Here is a 17,600-nt window from a genome sequence, read left to right on the forward strand (position 1 = left end):
GAACCAAGCCCTATTGTCCCTTCTGTGAGAATGAGGAACATTTTCTCAGTAAGTGTACAGAAGTTACAAAACTGTCCAAAGACAAACTTACAGAATGGATTAAAGCCAACAAAAGGTGCTGGCGCTGTGCACAGTCTCGCCAAGCAGCCCAGTGTGATTTAAAGAAGCTCTGTGGCCAGTGCCAAGGGAAACATCTGCTGGTCCTACATGAGGTCAACGAGAGACCAGCCAGACCAACGACCAAGGAGGAAAGCTGCTTGGTGAGCTCCGCCTCTGAGGTCCTTTATGTAGACCAGCCACCAGAGGGCAATCGAGCGTTACGAAAGGTCGTTAAAGTACTCCTTCGTCATGGAGATCGGACAGTCACCACCTATGCCATCCTGGATTACGGGTCTGAAAGAACTATGCTCCTGTCAGCAGCTGCCCAAGAACTCGGCCTCCAAGGAGCACACAAAGACCTTCCCCTGCGAACCATCAGGCAAGATGTTCAGACCCTCCGTGGCTCTACAGTGGCCTTCCACATCTCCCCAGTAGATCAGCCAAAGACCAGCTTCCTAGTGTCTAAGGCGTTTACTTCAGCTCGCCTTGGTCTAACTGATCAGTCCTACCCAATGGATAGACTCCAGAAGAAGTACAAGCACCTAATTGGCCTACCAATTAAGCCCTTCCACAATGTCCGACCTCTAGTGCTTATCGGCTCAGATCACCCCCACCTGATCGCTGCTATCGAACCAGTCAGATTTGGTCCCCCAGGTGGACCCGCTGCTGTTCGGACTAGACTGGGTTGGACCCTGCAGGGCCCAGTGAGGTTCCACCAGCAGCCTTTCCGACCACAACAGTGTTTAGTGACATCAGTGTCTCCACAAACGTCAGAACTGCTCAAGCACGTTGAGAGGCTATGGCAGCTAGACACGCTCCCATATAGGCCTGAGAGAGTTGTTGTAAGGTCAAGACAGGATCAAGCAGCTATTGCTTTGCTGGAGGAGAAAACAATCCGTGTGGAAGTAGCGGGGGTACTTTGCTATGCCACCCCCCTACTACGCAAAGGTGACATGCTCCAGCTCCATGCCACCAAGAAAGCCGTCATGCCAAGTCTACGGGAGCACAATACGACGACTGGCGAAAGACCCTGAGCGAGCCAAAGCCTACAGCCTAGAGATCCGGAAGCTGGTTGACGCAGGTTCCGTCACCAAGCTAAGCTCTGAGGAAGCCAACCAAGAGGGAGAGGCATGGTACATTCCTCACCATATGGTTAGCCACAGTGGTAAGAACCGAATTGTATTCAACTGCTCCTATCAGTACAGAGGTCAGAGCTTGAACGATTCACTACTGCCGGGACCCACCCTTGGTGCATCTCTCCTGGGAGTGCTACTGCGTTTCCGGGAACATGCCGTCGCCCTGAGCGCAGACATCAAAGGGATGTTCCATCAGGTCTGCCTCCTCCCAGAAGACCGTCCCCTTTTACGGTTTGTGTGGTGTGACCTGATCAGAGATGACCCTCCAGCGGTGTTTGAGTGGCAGGTTCTGCCATTTGGCACCACCTGCAGTCCGTGCTGTACCACATTTGCCCTGCAGCATCATGTAGCCAACCACAGCCAGATTGGAGATGATGTGAGGTTCTCCATCGAGCGGTGCTTCTATGTCGATAACCTCCTGCAGAGTGTGCCTACGCCCGAAGATGCGAAACAGCTGGTAACTCAACTCAGGGAGCTCCTAGCATCCGATGGGTTCGACCTACGCCAGTGGGCCAGTAATGTGCCAAGTGTTGTCGAGCACCTACCTAAGGAGGCCAGGTCTGACAGCCTCGAGCTCTGGCTGGCTCACGAATGAATAGACTCCCCTGAATCCACTCTTGGACTAAGCTGGCATTGGCAAACTGACACCATTGACTACAAACATCGACCCATAGAGTATGGTGTTCCTACCATGCAGAACATCTACAAAGTCTTAGCCAGTCAATATGACCCTTTGGGTTTCATCCTACCCTACACCACTAGAGCCAAAATGCTGGTCAGACGCCTTTGGGAGAAACACAGAGACTGGGATGACCCCCTACTCGCTCAGGACCTCCTACAAGCCTGGAAGGACTGGGAGGAAGAACTACAGTTTCTGTCTGACATCTCCCTGCCCCCAGCATACATACCAGTGGAAATGGGGGAGTCCAACATCACCTGTGAAGTGCACGTATTTTGTGACGCATCGGAACAAGCTTATGGCTCGGTGGCATATTTGAGAACAGTGGATAGTCAAGGCCAAGTCCACCTGTCATTCCTTCTGGCCCGGTCCAAGGTCGCACCGAAGCGACTCCTTTCCATGCCCAGATTAGAGCTGTGCAGAGCAGTCACTGGAGCTCAGCTGGCTACACTGCTGGAAAGGGAGCTCACATTGAAGGTAGACCAGACCATCCTGTGGACAGACTCCACAACAGTGCTTACGTGGCTGCAGTCAGAGTCCTGCCGCTTCAAGATCTTCGTCGGCACCAGAGTGGCAGAAATACAGGAACTCACCAGCCCCAATGCTTGGTGTTATGTCGATTCCACCCAGAACCCCGCTGATGATATCACAAGGGGTAAGAGCCTGCAAGACCTCACAGCCCAACAGGCGGAGTCAAGGGCCTCCATTCCTCCTACAACCATCAAGTGAGTGGCCTGTCAAGCCCAGTGTGGAGCAGGATGACGACAGCTCTGAGCTCCGGAAAACTATATTCTGTGGGGTTACGTCAACTACACCTCACATAGCAGATACTGAGGCAAAGCAGTATGATACCTGGAAGGAGTTGTTAGAAGCAACTGCACAGGAGGTACATGGGGCGGCAGACCAGAGTGGCAGCTATACTGCTCAAGATTACCGCAAGGCAGAGATCATTATTCTCAAACGAGCCCAGCATAACAGCTTCCCAGATGAGTTGTTGTTCCTGAAGACAGGGAAACCTGTCTCATCCAACAGCAAATTACTCACCCTGTCCCCTGAGCTGGATGGAGAAGAGGGACTCATCTGGGTCGGGGGTAGACTTCGCCATGCCGACTATCTAGAGCAAACTGCAGTCCATCCCATTGTGTTGGACCCTGGTCAACCTACTACCAGGCTCCTTATTCAAGACTTCGACAGTCGTCTGCACCACCCAGGGCCAGAGAGGTTGTTCGCAGAGATACGGCGCTCGTATTGGATCCTGCGGGGCCATGAAGCAATTCGTCGGTACCAGCACACCTGCTCAGAATGCTGGCGCTGGAAGGCTAAACCTTCCATCCCAAAAATGGCAGACCTGCTGCCTGCACACCTGCGCCTCTTCAAGCCGGCCTTCTTCTCGACCGGGATGGACTGCTTTGGGCCATTTCCTGTCAAGGTGGGAAGACGCACGGAAAAGAGGTGGGGTATTATTTTCAAGTGTCTCACCACTCGAGGGGTCCACCTAGATCTCTTGAGCACCATAGACACTGACTCATTCCTGATGGCCCTCCGGCGCTTCCTCGCCCTCCGTGGCACACCAGCTGAGCTGTACTCTGACCAGGGAACTAATTTCCGGAGAGGAGAGAAGGAGCTACGTGAGACGTTTGCTGCACTTTCTCCAGATCTGCAGCAGCAACTCGCCAAACAGAAGATCAGTTTCCATTTCAACCCACCTGCAGCTCCACACTTTGGTGGAGTCTGGGAAAGGGAAATCCGTTCAGTGAAGACGGCCCTGTACTCCACAGTGGGAGCTCAGCCCGTCCCGGAGGAAGTACTACGGACTGTGCTGCTTGAAGTGGAAGGGATACTGAATTCCAAACCATTGGGCTACGTTTCTTCCAGCCCTACTGACCTTGATCCCGTGACACCCAATGTGTTGCTGACGGGGCGGCTGGATGGATCCTTACCCCAGACTGTGTACCCAGAGACTGAACTGCTGAGCCGCCGTCGCTGGAGGTACTCACAAGTTCTAGTGGATCACTTCTGGTCTCGCTTCCTGAGGAATACCTACCCAGCCTGCAGACTGGGTAGGTACTCCTCACCTACTGACATCCCAGAGGACTCTTTCGTGATGTTGGGGGACCCTCAGCTTCCACGGGCCCTGTGGCCCATAAGACATGTCACTAAAGTCCATCGCAGTGCTGACGGCCATGTCCGCTCAGCAGACGTGAGGAGAGATCGTGACTACACCAGACCAGTGGCCAGGCTAGTAGTCTTGCTAGCTGTCCCAGCCGGTGCTGAGGAAGCCGACCCTACCATCACACCTACCTCCAGATAAGACTCAGACTTTGTCACCTTTCTTGGGGCGAATGTACTTTGTACATTCGGGGGCGGCTGTTAGAAAGGTTCCAATCACTTGTGCTGTTTGTTGTCCTCTACTATATGTTGGGATAGGTCCCTGTTGCTTTAAGGCGCAATGCATTATGGGTATATAATGTAGTCTTAACAGAAGTGCACACAGATCGTTGCTGTTGTATCTGCTAACTCTCTGTCATGTCGCACTGACGAGTTAGTGTGTGTCTTTGATTACTGTGAGTACATTATTTACATCCGTGCTGTTGTTTCTGTGTGCTTGTTTTATGGTGTTTATGATGTTCGAGTGTTACCATTTACCCGTGTTTTATTGCTGCGCCGCCGTTTAATTGGCACCGACTGAATATGCTACCGCTAGCTAAGTTAGTTTCGGTGTTGTTTGTCCCGTGTCTTTAGCATATTTTCACTGTTTTCTGTGGTATACAATCAATGTAAATCCGTTTCTGAATGTGTACTACATGTTTACTGCAAGTGACTGCATGTTATTCGGCCCGTCGGGTCTGTAACCAGTCCGACACGTGTAGTCTATGGGTGCCGACATTACCGTATGTTCGGCAATAGCGGTCCTTTCTTTGATGTTCGGTACGCTAATTAAGTGCTCTTTACAATGTCAGAAATACTGTTTGGATCATTGTTCAGTCTGGCTAGGGTCTGTGCAGTTAGTATAAGTGGACATTATTCACTTTATGATGTTTAATACATGCATTCATGTAATATTGTTTATTAATGCTGTTATCATATGAGTACTGTATTGTGTACTGATTGTGTTATCACAGTAATGTGAGACAATGTGCTTGTATTTGGGTCATACTAATACTTACTTTATTTCTGTTGTGTTACAGAAACCACACACACATGCATATAAACCCATATATGCATATGTTTATACTGTCAGTGCCAAAGCTGGAGTTAACCCATGCCTGTACTGTGCCCAGCCTCATCAGTAAACATTTTAAACTGAACTCAAACCTCCTGCTTATTGTGTCCTGACCGACGCCCCGGGGGCGAATGAAGCATACACACAACGAACTATCCTAATACAGTCCTTCAGTAACCTTCACCCACAGCTATAGTGCCCCAAAATAAATATGTACAATGAATAAAGAAATGTTATCCCATGTTTTCAAAGGCACCCTCTTAATTTCTTAACATCTAAATTTATATGTATGTATATATAATTTTTTTTTTAATTTTTTGGGTTTTTGCTTTCAAGCAGATACTAAATTAAGTGGAGATTGTTCATTTGACTGTAACGCATGAAATAGATAGAAATTTGGTTATGATGCAAATTTTCATTAAGATGCATAATGGTCACTAAGTCCTTGCCAAAGGTTCCTAAGTACATATTGAATATGCCCGAACCCACATCAGGGGAATACGTATGCTATCTTGGCTGATTTTTTAATGGAAAGGGTTTAATGCAAATTTGCCATAGTCAACATTAAGGCATTAACATAATCACATTCACAACCCTCCCAAACTGAATAGTTTCCACTTTCCCCTCTGTCTCTGCCACCATTCTATCAGAAAAGCAGACACTATATTAACCCATAAAAACCCAGTGCAACTTTTATAGCAGCTTATTCAGTGTAAATAATGTTTTTTTTTTAATATTTAATTTACTGATGATTTAGATGTTCATGAAAACTCAGAGTAGATTCAAAGGTTTTTATTTAAAAACAGATAAAACTGAAGCAGAAGTGACTTCGTTAACAATATATCATTAACTGAATATAAAAGCACGTGGTGCAGTGGATAGCACTTGTGCCTCACAGCCAGAAGGTCCTATGTTCAATTCCAACACCTGTTGATGGGAATGGGACCTTTCTGTGTGGAGTTTGCATGTTCTCCCCGTGTCTGCGTGGGTTCTTTCTGGGTACTCTGGCTTCCTCCGACCATACAAAGACATGCCCTCATAGGTTGATCAGTTAATCGAACTCTAGTGAGGATAAAGCGGGTTCAGATAATGAATGAATGAATATAAAAACAAGCTTCAAAAAACCCTGTCATTTGTCAAACTACATGGGCTGTAGTGGTGAATACTGTTACAGTAGATGACAGTGTTTCCACGTTCACTGCAGAGCCACTGAAGATCCAAATGGGTCATATCTGATGACCATGAGAGGATGACAAACTGCATTTTACACCAATTATTTACATGTATTGATAGGATTAGTGGATCAACCAGTATTAAACATTAGAGATGAGTAGATGCTTTTGGTCACCAGTGGCTTTGTGGGTCTTTATGTGTTAATGGCCATTTTATCTGATTGCTTTTTGGTGTTAGCAAACTGTATTATTAAGCTGATGACTGCATCCCTTGCCTACATCCGTTTTATGAGCCACAAAACACTGATTTTCATATCTGTCCAGTTCTATTCCAGTTTCTTCAGTTTTTACAGCTGCAACACTGTCCAACACTAGATACCACTAGGTCAGAAATGCAGTCAGCTAACAGTCAGCCAGCATCCAAATCACAAACCGATTTAAGACAATGTGCTGTATCAGCAGACAAAGCTGTGATGAGTCTTCCTTTTAAATTTCATAGCTAATGCAGATGTTAAAGAAAACTTTGAAGTCAATTGCATTGAAAGGCCAAGTAAAACCAGACTTATAATACACAATATACAAAAAAAAAGTCGCACATGCAATATTTCACGGCACCACCTTTGGTTCTGATTACAGGAGACATTCACTGTGACATCTTTTTTTGCCACATAATGCTTATGTAGTGTCACAATAAGGTTTATAATATTTTTTTCATCCATAGCTGCATAAATTTTTGATTATTGATGATGGAGAATTGGGTCACTGCATGAAGTCTTCATCACATCCCAAATTATAGTCTGGACTTTATGGTGTCTAATCCAAGTGTGAAAAGGATGTCTCATTCTCCCAGAACCACGCTGTCACAAGCCTGAAGATCCTGATCAATCCTGACACTGTCCAGTCTTTTAGATGTTAAACAACTGAGAGGCTACTTGCTGCAGTTCGAATTAAATAAACAGCCTGGCCAAAAAAAGTAATTGCCTGGATTTAACTAAGCAAATAGTTCAGATCCTTCCAGTGGGAAGTACCACAGTGGTTAATAATGTTTCAGCTGTAACAAGTTATTTAACTCTGATGCAGTGAGTAGTCTCTCGTGTCTTTAATGTCAAAAAGATTGGACAATGCAGTAGCCACCATGAAGTCCAGACTCTAATTCGGGATGTGATGAAGACTTGATGCACTGAGTGAATAAATTACAAGGAACTGTATCAGAGGTAAGCTACCATATCTAGAACCCATGGTTACAGACAGGTCAACGCGCTAGTGTAAACATATTTATGCATGTAAACTACCCATTGTTTAGTACAGCAGGATGTAAACTGAGACACAGACAAACGTTTGTTAGTATATTGCACATTTTAACATTTGGTGGGAGGAGCTTTAACTTTCCATCAGTTCTAATTATGCGATAAACTTAACAGTCATCTTCTTTAGCTGGTTTCTTGTTTCATGACCTAATAGTAGTTAAATGGTATGAGGGAGATGTTTGTCAGTCACTACTGTCAACCCTTTTCATGTTACATCCAGTAGCAGTAGAAGAAAAGAGTTAGGAACAAGGCTATGGCCAGAAGAGATGAAGGATACCAAGAGACAGAAAGGACAGAGCATAAATAAAGGAGAAATGCATACAAAGACTGAAAGGTAGAGGAGAAGGCATTCAGCATGCTAAAGAAAGAGGAGATTAGCCAAGGGAGGAGGTAAGGAAGGAGATTTAGGTCACTTTGAGTGTTAAGTGCAAGGAAATGTGATGAAGACAAGATGGGATCAGTAGATGGTTTTGGTCTGTGATTGCTTTTTGGGCTTGAGGGTTAAGACACTTGACATCTTCAAATTTCACAACTGGAGTGCTTGGTTTCATGTATTTTGTTAAAAAAAATATTTATATATCTATTTATATCTATATATGTCCAGTCAAATTGAGATACATTTTCCTTCTGAAATTTGGGATTTATTTAAGGATCTTCAGTGGTCTATGTCACACGTCATTTTACATGGGGCCTTATTTCCTCATTTCTCTTTCATTTACTTTTACATTACTAATTAGGGCTACAACAACTAGTTGACAAATAGGCGGTGGCAAAATTAGTGGATGACTAATTTACAGGTCATTACTGATGTCATGCACGTTTGTTTAAAGGAAAAAAATATATATATATATTGCTGATTGCAACTCTTGGTGAGGCATAATGTTTAACAAACTTTGTCAGAGACTGTCATTGTTATGCACATGATGTACTTTTGTTCAAGGGAAGAAAAGTATTTTATTGCAGCTGCAATATTTGTGGAATGTTGAATATTGAGTTGAATATTTGGTTAACACACAATTTCTAATTGTTGTGCACCAAATGATCCTGTTAAAGAAAAGAAAATGTATGGTATTGCTGCAATAAATATATATAAGAGCCATGGATTTTTTGTTTTTTTGCAGTTCTTAATCTTACTAGTCGACTAGTTGTTACAGTAGTTGATGACTAGACAACTACTGAAACAGTCATTAGTTGCAGTCCTATTACTAGTGTTATAATGTACAGTGAGGTTTTTGCTGCTCATGTGTCTTAAAGGAATAAGCTACAGTTGAAAGTTTTATGGAGTATTAAACCACAAAAAACACCTAATTAAATACAGAACACAATACATAGCAATATCTATGCCCATAACGCAGGTGCAGTTTATTTCCATTTAATACTCACAGAAACGGATTTAGATGATGACAGCATCCCATTAAAGAAGCAGCTCGCCAAGCCTGGTTGTAAAATTAACTAAATGAGAGGGAATGCTTATGTTGTGTATCACTATGTATCTGCTTTTAATAACTATTTAACACCCTGACAATGCTCGAGTGTGTGTATGTGTGTATCCAGGGCAGCTCTAGATAGCAGTGTTAAATTAGACCAAGATAATAAGCTGTGGGAGTTGATGTTTGCCCTTAGGATTAGAAGAAGACTTCATCTGTCTGTCTTCATCACTGACCTGACACACTCATGTAAACGCAAGAGTACACACACACTTCTACATATCTACATACAATATGGATGCTCTTAAGCCATAGTATTAAAAGCTGGTATTCATTCAGTGGGTTCATGTCCATGTACAGACATATGAGCATAGAAGTGCATGAGAAACAAACACACACTGACTTGGACATTGACCTTCAGCGTTGACCTATATGACATATATACACAGAGTAGATAAATCTTTTCATTGGTTTTCTTAAATTTTTTAAGTGGGGTGCAAGGATTTTCCTCATTTGCTGTTATAAAAAGACCACTATAATATGTATGATTCACATGTGCACTTCACTTGCATTTGTGAAGCATTAGAATCTGCATAATGCTGATGAATAAGAATAAGAGAGGCATTAAACAGTTCTGGAGCTGGAGCTGGAACCAAGATTTTAATGTAGAGAACGCTGTCTAGAGGCTGTTATCATGAATCATAAATGCTCTTTTAGAAATCAATCTATAGTGGATTCATAGTCCTTAGGAGGCATTTTTGAATACTTTTAATTTTGTCTTTATTTTTCTAATTTAAAAAAAACTGTTTATTACGGAAGCGTATTGCATTCACAAAAAAAAAATAATTTCGACTCTGTTTTTCTGAATTAATGAGATAATTATCTCATAATTACGAGAAAAAATAAGTTTAAAAAAAATCGGCACTGTTTTTCTGAGTTTATGAGATACTGTTTCCTGAAAAAAAAAAAAAAAAGCTCTGTTTTTCTGAGTTTATGAGATACTGTTTCCTGAAAAAAAAAAAAAAAAAAGCTCTGTTTTTCTGAGTTTACGAGATACTGTTTTCCGGAAAGAAAAAAAAAAGCTCTATTTTTCTGAGTTTACGAGATACTGTTTTCCGAAAAAAATAAAATGTGGCTCTGTTTCTCTGTGTCAGTGGGACAGTGGTCCCTGGTCCAGGCAGGAGCTCCTTCTATCTGTGCTGCTGAAAGCCTCTCGGGGGAGCGTGAAGTTGTTTCCGTTCTCGTAACCGGTTCCGATTACGGATCATGGAACTAGTTTCATTCACAGAAATCAGAACCAAGCCCCGCTTTGTGCACGGATCAAGCCCTTCAACCACACCGGCGCTCGGAGCCTGTGTAACCCTGCTTCCTGACAGGGCACGACCGCGGTGATGGGAGTTGGCATTAATGAAGTCAAATAAAATGACATTCACCAGCATTAAAGAAAATATACACAGCAGAAGAGTGCAAATGTGGATTCATTTATTTGTCGGACCTGATGGAAAGCATTAGTCAGAACTAGATCCATGGAGGAGCGGCTTGGTGAACCGGTTCGTACCCCCCAATAACTTTCCATCAGGTCCAGGCGGACAGCTATCCGCTCCCCGGTGTGTAAGCCGGACTGGAGTGGGTGGACGGAGCAGCTCAACTCGACAGAACAGCGGCGCTCGGAGCCTGTAGCCCGGCACCACGACGCGGTGATGGGAGTTGGCATTAATGACTACTACCACTACTAGGACTCCTGCCATGGGGCAGGTGTCCCGTCCCGGTGCATTGGGCCGACCAGGTGAACCAGTGTTGTCCATCGCTGGTGGTCTTGCTCCAGCTGCTCTGCGTCCTCCATGGTAACTCTGATGGAACGCATTAGTCAGAACTAGATCTGTGGAGGAGCGTCTTGGTGTCCCGGTTCACCCCCCACCCCCATAGTTTTCCACCTGGACCTGATGGAAAGCTGTCTGGGGGTGGGGGGTGAACCGGGACACCAAGACGCATATTTTCTTTAATCATGGTGAATGTCATTTTATTTGACTTCATTAATGCCAACTCCCATCACCGCGTCGTGGTGCCGGGCTACAGGCTCCGAGCGCCGCTGTTCTGTCGAGTTGAGCTGCTCCGTCCACCCACTCCAGTCCGGCTTACACACCGGGGAGCGGATAGCTGTCCGCCTGGACCTGATGGAAAGTTATTGGGGGGGGACGAACCGGTTCACCAAGCCGCTCCTCCATGGATCTAGTTCTGACTAATGCTTTCCATCAGGTCTGACAAATAAATGAATCCACATTTGCACTCTTCTGCTGTGTATATTTTCTTTAATGCTGGTGAATGTCATTTTATTTGACTTCATTAATGCCAACTCCCATCACCGCGGTCGTGCCCTGTCAGGAAGCAGGGCTACAGGCTCTGAGCGCCGGTGTGGTTGAAGGGCTTGATCCGTGCACAAAGCGGGGCTTGGTTCTGATTTCTGTGAATGAAACTAGTTCCATGATCCGTAATCGGCACCGGTTACGAGAACGGAAACAACTTCACGCTCCCCCGAGGGGCTTTCAGCAGCACAGATAGAAGGAGCTCCTGCCTGGACCAGGGACCACTGTCCCACTGACAGAAACAGAGCCACATTTTATTTTTTTTCAGAAAACAGTATCTCGTAAACTCAGAAAAACAGAGCTTTTTTTTTTTTTTTTTTTTTTTTCCGGAAAACAGTATCTTGTAAACTCAGAAAAACAGAGCTTTTTTTTTTTTTTTTTTTTCCGGAAAACAGCATCTCGTAAACTCAGAAAAACAGAGCTTTTTTTTTTTTTTTTTCAGGAAACAGTATCTCATAAACTCAGAAAAACAGAGCTTTTTTTTTTTTTTTTTTCAGGAAACAGTATCTCATAAACTCAGAAAAACAGCGCCGATTTTTTTTTTTAACTTATTTTTTCTCGTAATTATGAGATAATTATCTCATTAATTCAGAAAAACAGAGCCGGAATTATTTTTTTTTTGTGAATGCAATACGCTTCCGTAGTTTATCTTGCTTTGTTTTGTTTTGTTTTTTCCAGCAAAACATCACCTGCCTGACTATACGGTTATTTTCTTAATTTGACATGCTCTATTAACCCATTGAACCTAAACAAAAACACAAAATCTAAGTGGTAAAAAATTAGATTCTTTAGTGTTTTTCACCAAAAACATGTTGAACAAACCGTTTTTATTACATAGAATGAACATATAAATTGAAAACATAGTTTTTTGTTTGTTTGTTTTACAAATTTAGCAAATAAAGTTGTGTCAAAATATGATGGACAAACATGTTAAGTGAACCATTTTTACATCTCACAAAACTATATGCAACTATTTCTTACAGTCAGGTGTAATTCATGTAGTTTACTTTCACCAAATATGTCACATATTTGGTGGAAACATACACTTTTCTCAGAAGCCAATTTTTACCGTCTCTTCCTGCATCAAATATGCACCAAACACGACAGACACTATTACTGAAAATTCTGTTTTTATTGTGTATCATAAGTCTGATTTTACTTGGCTTTTTAACACCATTGACTGCACAGTTTTACTTTGATGCACTTTCTTTACTGCACTTTCATTCAAACTTAAATGAAGAGTCAGCGCTGCGTCATCTCCTGATATGTCATCTTTAATTGGTTTGTGATTTGGACAAGACAGTGTGTGCAGGGACTCCTAGGGGTTAAAGACTTATTTAACACTGACAGGAGCGTAGAAAAGACACAATTGATTCTTCTTCTGTCTTTTGACATATTATTGGACATTATGTCTTTTATGAAGAGTTTACAACTAGAAATATGTCCCAGGTGTCTTTAGCTTTCATTTACGATAAAAAAACAGCCTTTAAATAATCTGTTTCCAGAAAAAATTCATGTGTGTCCAGAAAAAAGAAAGGACATCAAAGCTTTACACATGGACATCACCACTACTTATCCCCCCTGAAATTATAAATAATGCCTGAAATGAAATAACATCCATTAGAAATTGGATAACTGCTGAATCAGTCATACTTAACCAGTAACTCTGGAACTAATCCAAGAATTTTAAGTAAATAAAAAAATGTACACTTATAGAATGGTTTCACTACATTTTTGAGCTATTTCTCCTTCAATCAACTTCTGGCTGTATCATTCTATTGGCACTAATGAAGTAGTTACCTCCGCCAAGGAGGTTATGTTTTTGCCAGTGTTGGTTTGTCTGTCTGTCTGTCTGTCCGTGTGCAAGATAACTCAAAATGTTATGGACGGATTTGGATGAAAATTTCAGGAAATGATGATACTGGCACAAGGAACAAATGATTAAATTTTGATGGTGATCGGGGGCGGGGGGACACACTGATCTGCCTTGGCAGAGGTCTGTGCTCTCCGAGTGCTTTTTTAGTTTTATACTGTTGTCGTTTAGAAAGCATGTATAGAGTATATTTTATATGTCCATAATACCCTGAATTGATGTTTTTATTGATGAATTAATGTTTTCTCCAAGTGCTTTTCTAGTTTATATATGTGATAAATATTTTATATCATTATAATTATATTTATCATAATATACATTCTTACAGTCTTTAGGAGTATTTCATTTACATTCTCATTTACACTTCCAAGGTTTTGTGGTTTTACTAACTCTATACTTCAATAGCATTATAGTTACTATGCACAGTGTGTCATAGTTTTGTAAAATGTTCTGCTGTTCAGTGTTGATTTTCTTTGACTTAAAATATAGAAATTGAACTAAATCAGCACTAAGTCACAGGATTTTGTCTTAATTATCTTGCTTTTAGTTTATCATGTCATATTCAACTTATTATTATACTTAATGTTTTGCTTCACTTTGTCTTCTAACATACTGTTGTACATTATGTGTTTTAGGAAGAGTTTAAAACAAAAAATATCTGCCTAGTTTCTTTAGCTTTCATTTAGGATCAAAAACTAACATTTAAAAATGCGGCATATATTATTATTGAAATATATAAATAAAAAAGATCTGCTATTAAATAAAAATCATAAAGTAAAAAGAAATAAAGAAAAAAAGTCACGCAAACTTAAACATTGATAACTACCAATTTATTTTTTTTCATTGCTCATACAAAAGATAGGTAAAAAAAATTCGTACAACCAACTCAGAAACTAAATAATGAATTACAGGACAAAAATAATTATATTTTATTATTATTGAATATTGAACATAAACAATGATAAAAACATGAAATTGAAATTATAAATAAAATAACATAAAGTAATGAAACTTCAACACTGATTACTCCAAGATGTTTGCAGATATTTGGAAAAACACCGAATGCACCATAAAGGTAATTAAATGTGAGAAGTCTGTTTTTATTGTGTGTAAAAATTCTCATCTCTGTTACACTTTGTCATTTTAGTTTACATTTGCATTTATCCACTGTCTACATTTGTACACTTTAAACTGGAAACAAAGATTTGGCATTTACCATGAAAATAATAACTATCGACTGATGTGAAAATCTTTATCATGATAACACTTGTTTTCATATCACCCAGCCTGAGGCTAAATGTAAAGATTTCTGTGAGCTGCAATGTAAACTCATTTTGTTTATCCACCATCCAACTCACTGCCGTCCTGCATATTGAGGCAAAAACTAATAATACTGTATCATCCAAAAACAAATAACAAATGACATGAGTAAGTGGCATGTAAAGGCACTTTCAATGCAGAGTTTTTTCTTTTTTGACAAATTATGTTGAGACGATATGTGTCTTTCATTTCCATAAATGTATAAGAATAACACAGATGGAACATGGTAAATTAAAAAAACACTGATTTCTATGCTGTGACTGGTTAATTGGTTTATTGGATCACAATGCATCTGAAACCCCTTCACAGCGGAGACTGCGATGTGTCACAGCAGAAAAACATGAATAATGTCTGCTTTCCAATGCAATGCTGGTTGTCACTGCTGTTACAAGTTACACCTGTTGTTCTCCTGCACAACCTCACCCTGTCAACATGCTGACTCTAATAACAAACCTATTTTTGGAGTTTTAATGAATAAAGCTATCTTTGCATTACTTTGAATGCAGCCCTTCAGCTTCGATGAATATTAGCTTTGGACCAAGAAAACTGAATAATTTTGCAATGCTTGTTGATGATTAATCTTTTACATTTATTAGCATTTACACTGGAAAAAAATAATATGTGTGTATTATGCACAGATATGATACAGAAAACTACATAACACATGAGACATGTCAGAGTTATTCCTCTGAGATATTCTGTGTAAAATTAATAAATGGAGTAGAGGCTTACAATTTTTTGGCAATCCTGTAGGTCAAGGTTGTCAAAGTCATTTTAATTCAGGGGCAACATGATTGGAATCGTGTATCTATGTAAAAGAACTGACATATTGAAAATACACTCCTGCATGCCTCCACTGACTATTTCCCTCTTTCATCCCACCTGATAAATAGCAAAATTCACTACCATCCCATAGAAATCCTATGTCAAACAACTGGCCCCCCAAAGGGTCCGGTTAGGCCCATGGGATGAATTAATGAGATGCAAAAATTACACTGACGATATAAACAATCAAGAGTGTCGGAATCATTTTAGTTCAGGTTCCACATACAGACTACAATGATCTTGAGTGGATCAGATCGGTAAAATAATATCATAACCTATAAATAATGACATCTCCAAATTTTTATCTGTTTTAGTGTAAAAAAGTTTAATTGCATGCAAATGTTAACATTAACAAACTATCTTTTCACAAAGAAATATGAATAGCCTGAACACATATGAACAACCTGAAATGTCTTAAGCTAAGTAAATGCAATTTTAACAATATTGTACCTGTTACTAAATGTTTTGTGTATTTGTAGATCCACTGTGATTTGTAAGTTGTAATGTACATGTGTAAATAATAAGGTGAGGCATAATGTTGTTAAAATTGCATTTATTTTTCTTAAGACATTTCAGGTTGTTCATGTTATTCATATTTTTAAGGAAACTTTGTGGATGTAAACATTTTCATAATGTAACTTAACTTTTTTCACTGTTATTATTTTGCTTGTCCAGTCCCCTTCAGATCATATTGGGCTGAATGTGAAACTGAATTAAAATGAGTTTTACACCCCTGACCCACTAGTTTCATGTCGAACTGAATCAACGTTAGACAAACTAAATGCCTGGAAAATGGACATACAAGAAGACATTAAAGAGGCAGACTGGAATGATACTTGTTTGAAAGCACAAAAACAGACAATGAAGTCATCCAGTCATTTGGTACAATCATTGCTCCTCTGCACATGCTCTGAGGATCCAGCACATCCAGCTCCAGCAGCTACTGCATAGAGCAGAGGTGTACAAAGGGGGTTGGGGGGGTTGGGAAATCACATTACACACGTGAGCAATATAAAAAAAGACAAAGAAAAGGACGATACGCTACATAAAATATATGAATGATTAGCATATTTCAAGGTAGACTGAGCACAAAGGATCTGAGAGGTGGTCTAAGACAAAGAGATAATCATTGATCTTGTGAGTGGATGATCTATATACATACTCACACTATGCTGCTACAAATATGTGGCAGTCTGAACACCCACACCCACATGCACACCCACACACACACAAACACACACACACACACACACACACACACACACACACACACACACACACACACACACACACACACACACACACACACAGATACCCAGTGTACCTCATTTCTTTTACACTCTCCATCCATCATCCTTCCCTCCCCCCTTCCTTTCCCTCCCTCTCCCTCCCTGACTCTGCTGTTATCAATGGGATTGCAGCAGTCAGGACATTTGCGCTGAATTAACAGCATTCCAGCACTCCAGTTAGTATGATATTGGCGCCCCCTATCGGCAGTCCATCAGAATACCAACTGCTTGACATATACTGCATTGGCCCAAGCCTGTCCTCCTCCACCAGACATCACATAAACCTACAATCAAGGATTCATGTTAAGAAGATTTGAGTGCAGATTTGGATTACTTGGTTTCCCAGTAATTTGTTCAGTTAGAAACAACAAGCATGAAAATGTAGGTGCTGACACTTTCCTCTCTGTGTGTTCTGTTTGCATCTCTGCAGTATGTGGCATTCGGCTCGCTCTTTTTCATCCTCCTCTCCATCTCCACCTTCTGCCTGGAGACCCACGAAGCCTTCAACACCATCTACAACAAAACTGAGAACGTCACCATTGGCAATGTGACACATGAAGAGGTACAGTGAACTTTTAATAACGAAGTCCCACTACAAGCTCATCATTGCACCCTTTTTCACGAATAAGTAACTCTCAAGCAAAATGTCAAAGACCTTTCACTTCCAATGCTTTCACACCTACATCAGTTGAACATTTGGATTTTTTCAGACAACAGCACAGGTCAAACAGCAGGACTTTGGTCTTTGGTCGAACCTAAAGAGGTGGTATTGATGGTAAATTAAGCGGAGATTGTTAATTTGACTATAGCACATAAAACAGATTGAAATTGGAGCCAAGCAGGCATAATGTTCAAAAAAGTAATAAAACAGATTTTCCTGTTTCAGA

General features: G+C 41.2%; 1 protein-coding gene across 1 annotated transcript in view; it reads left to right on the top strand.

Annotated features, from left to right (window-relative positions):
- Positions 1-17,600, top strand: part of LOC115423715 (potassium voltage-gated channel subfamily C member 1-like) — a 133,913-nt gene that overhangs the window by 72,231 nt on the left and 44,082 nt on the right. The window contains exon 2 of the mRNA XM_030140713.1: positions 17,144-17,275. Coding sequence (XP_029996573.1) covers positions 17,144-17,275 — 132 coding nt within the window. The remainder of the gene's footprint in view (positions 1-17,143; positions 17,276-17,600) is intronic.

This window comes from Sphaeramia orbicularis, chromosome 8 (assembly GCF_902148855.1).
Source record: "Sphaeramia orbicularis chromosome 8, fSphaOr1.1, whole genome shotgun sequence".
NCBI classification, from domain to species: Eukaryota; Metazoa; Chordata; class Actinopteri; order Kurtiformes; family Apogonidae; genus Sphaeramia; species Sphaeramia orbicularis.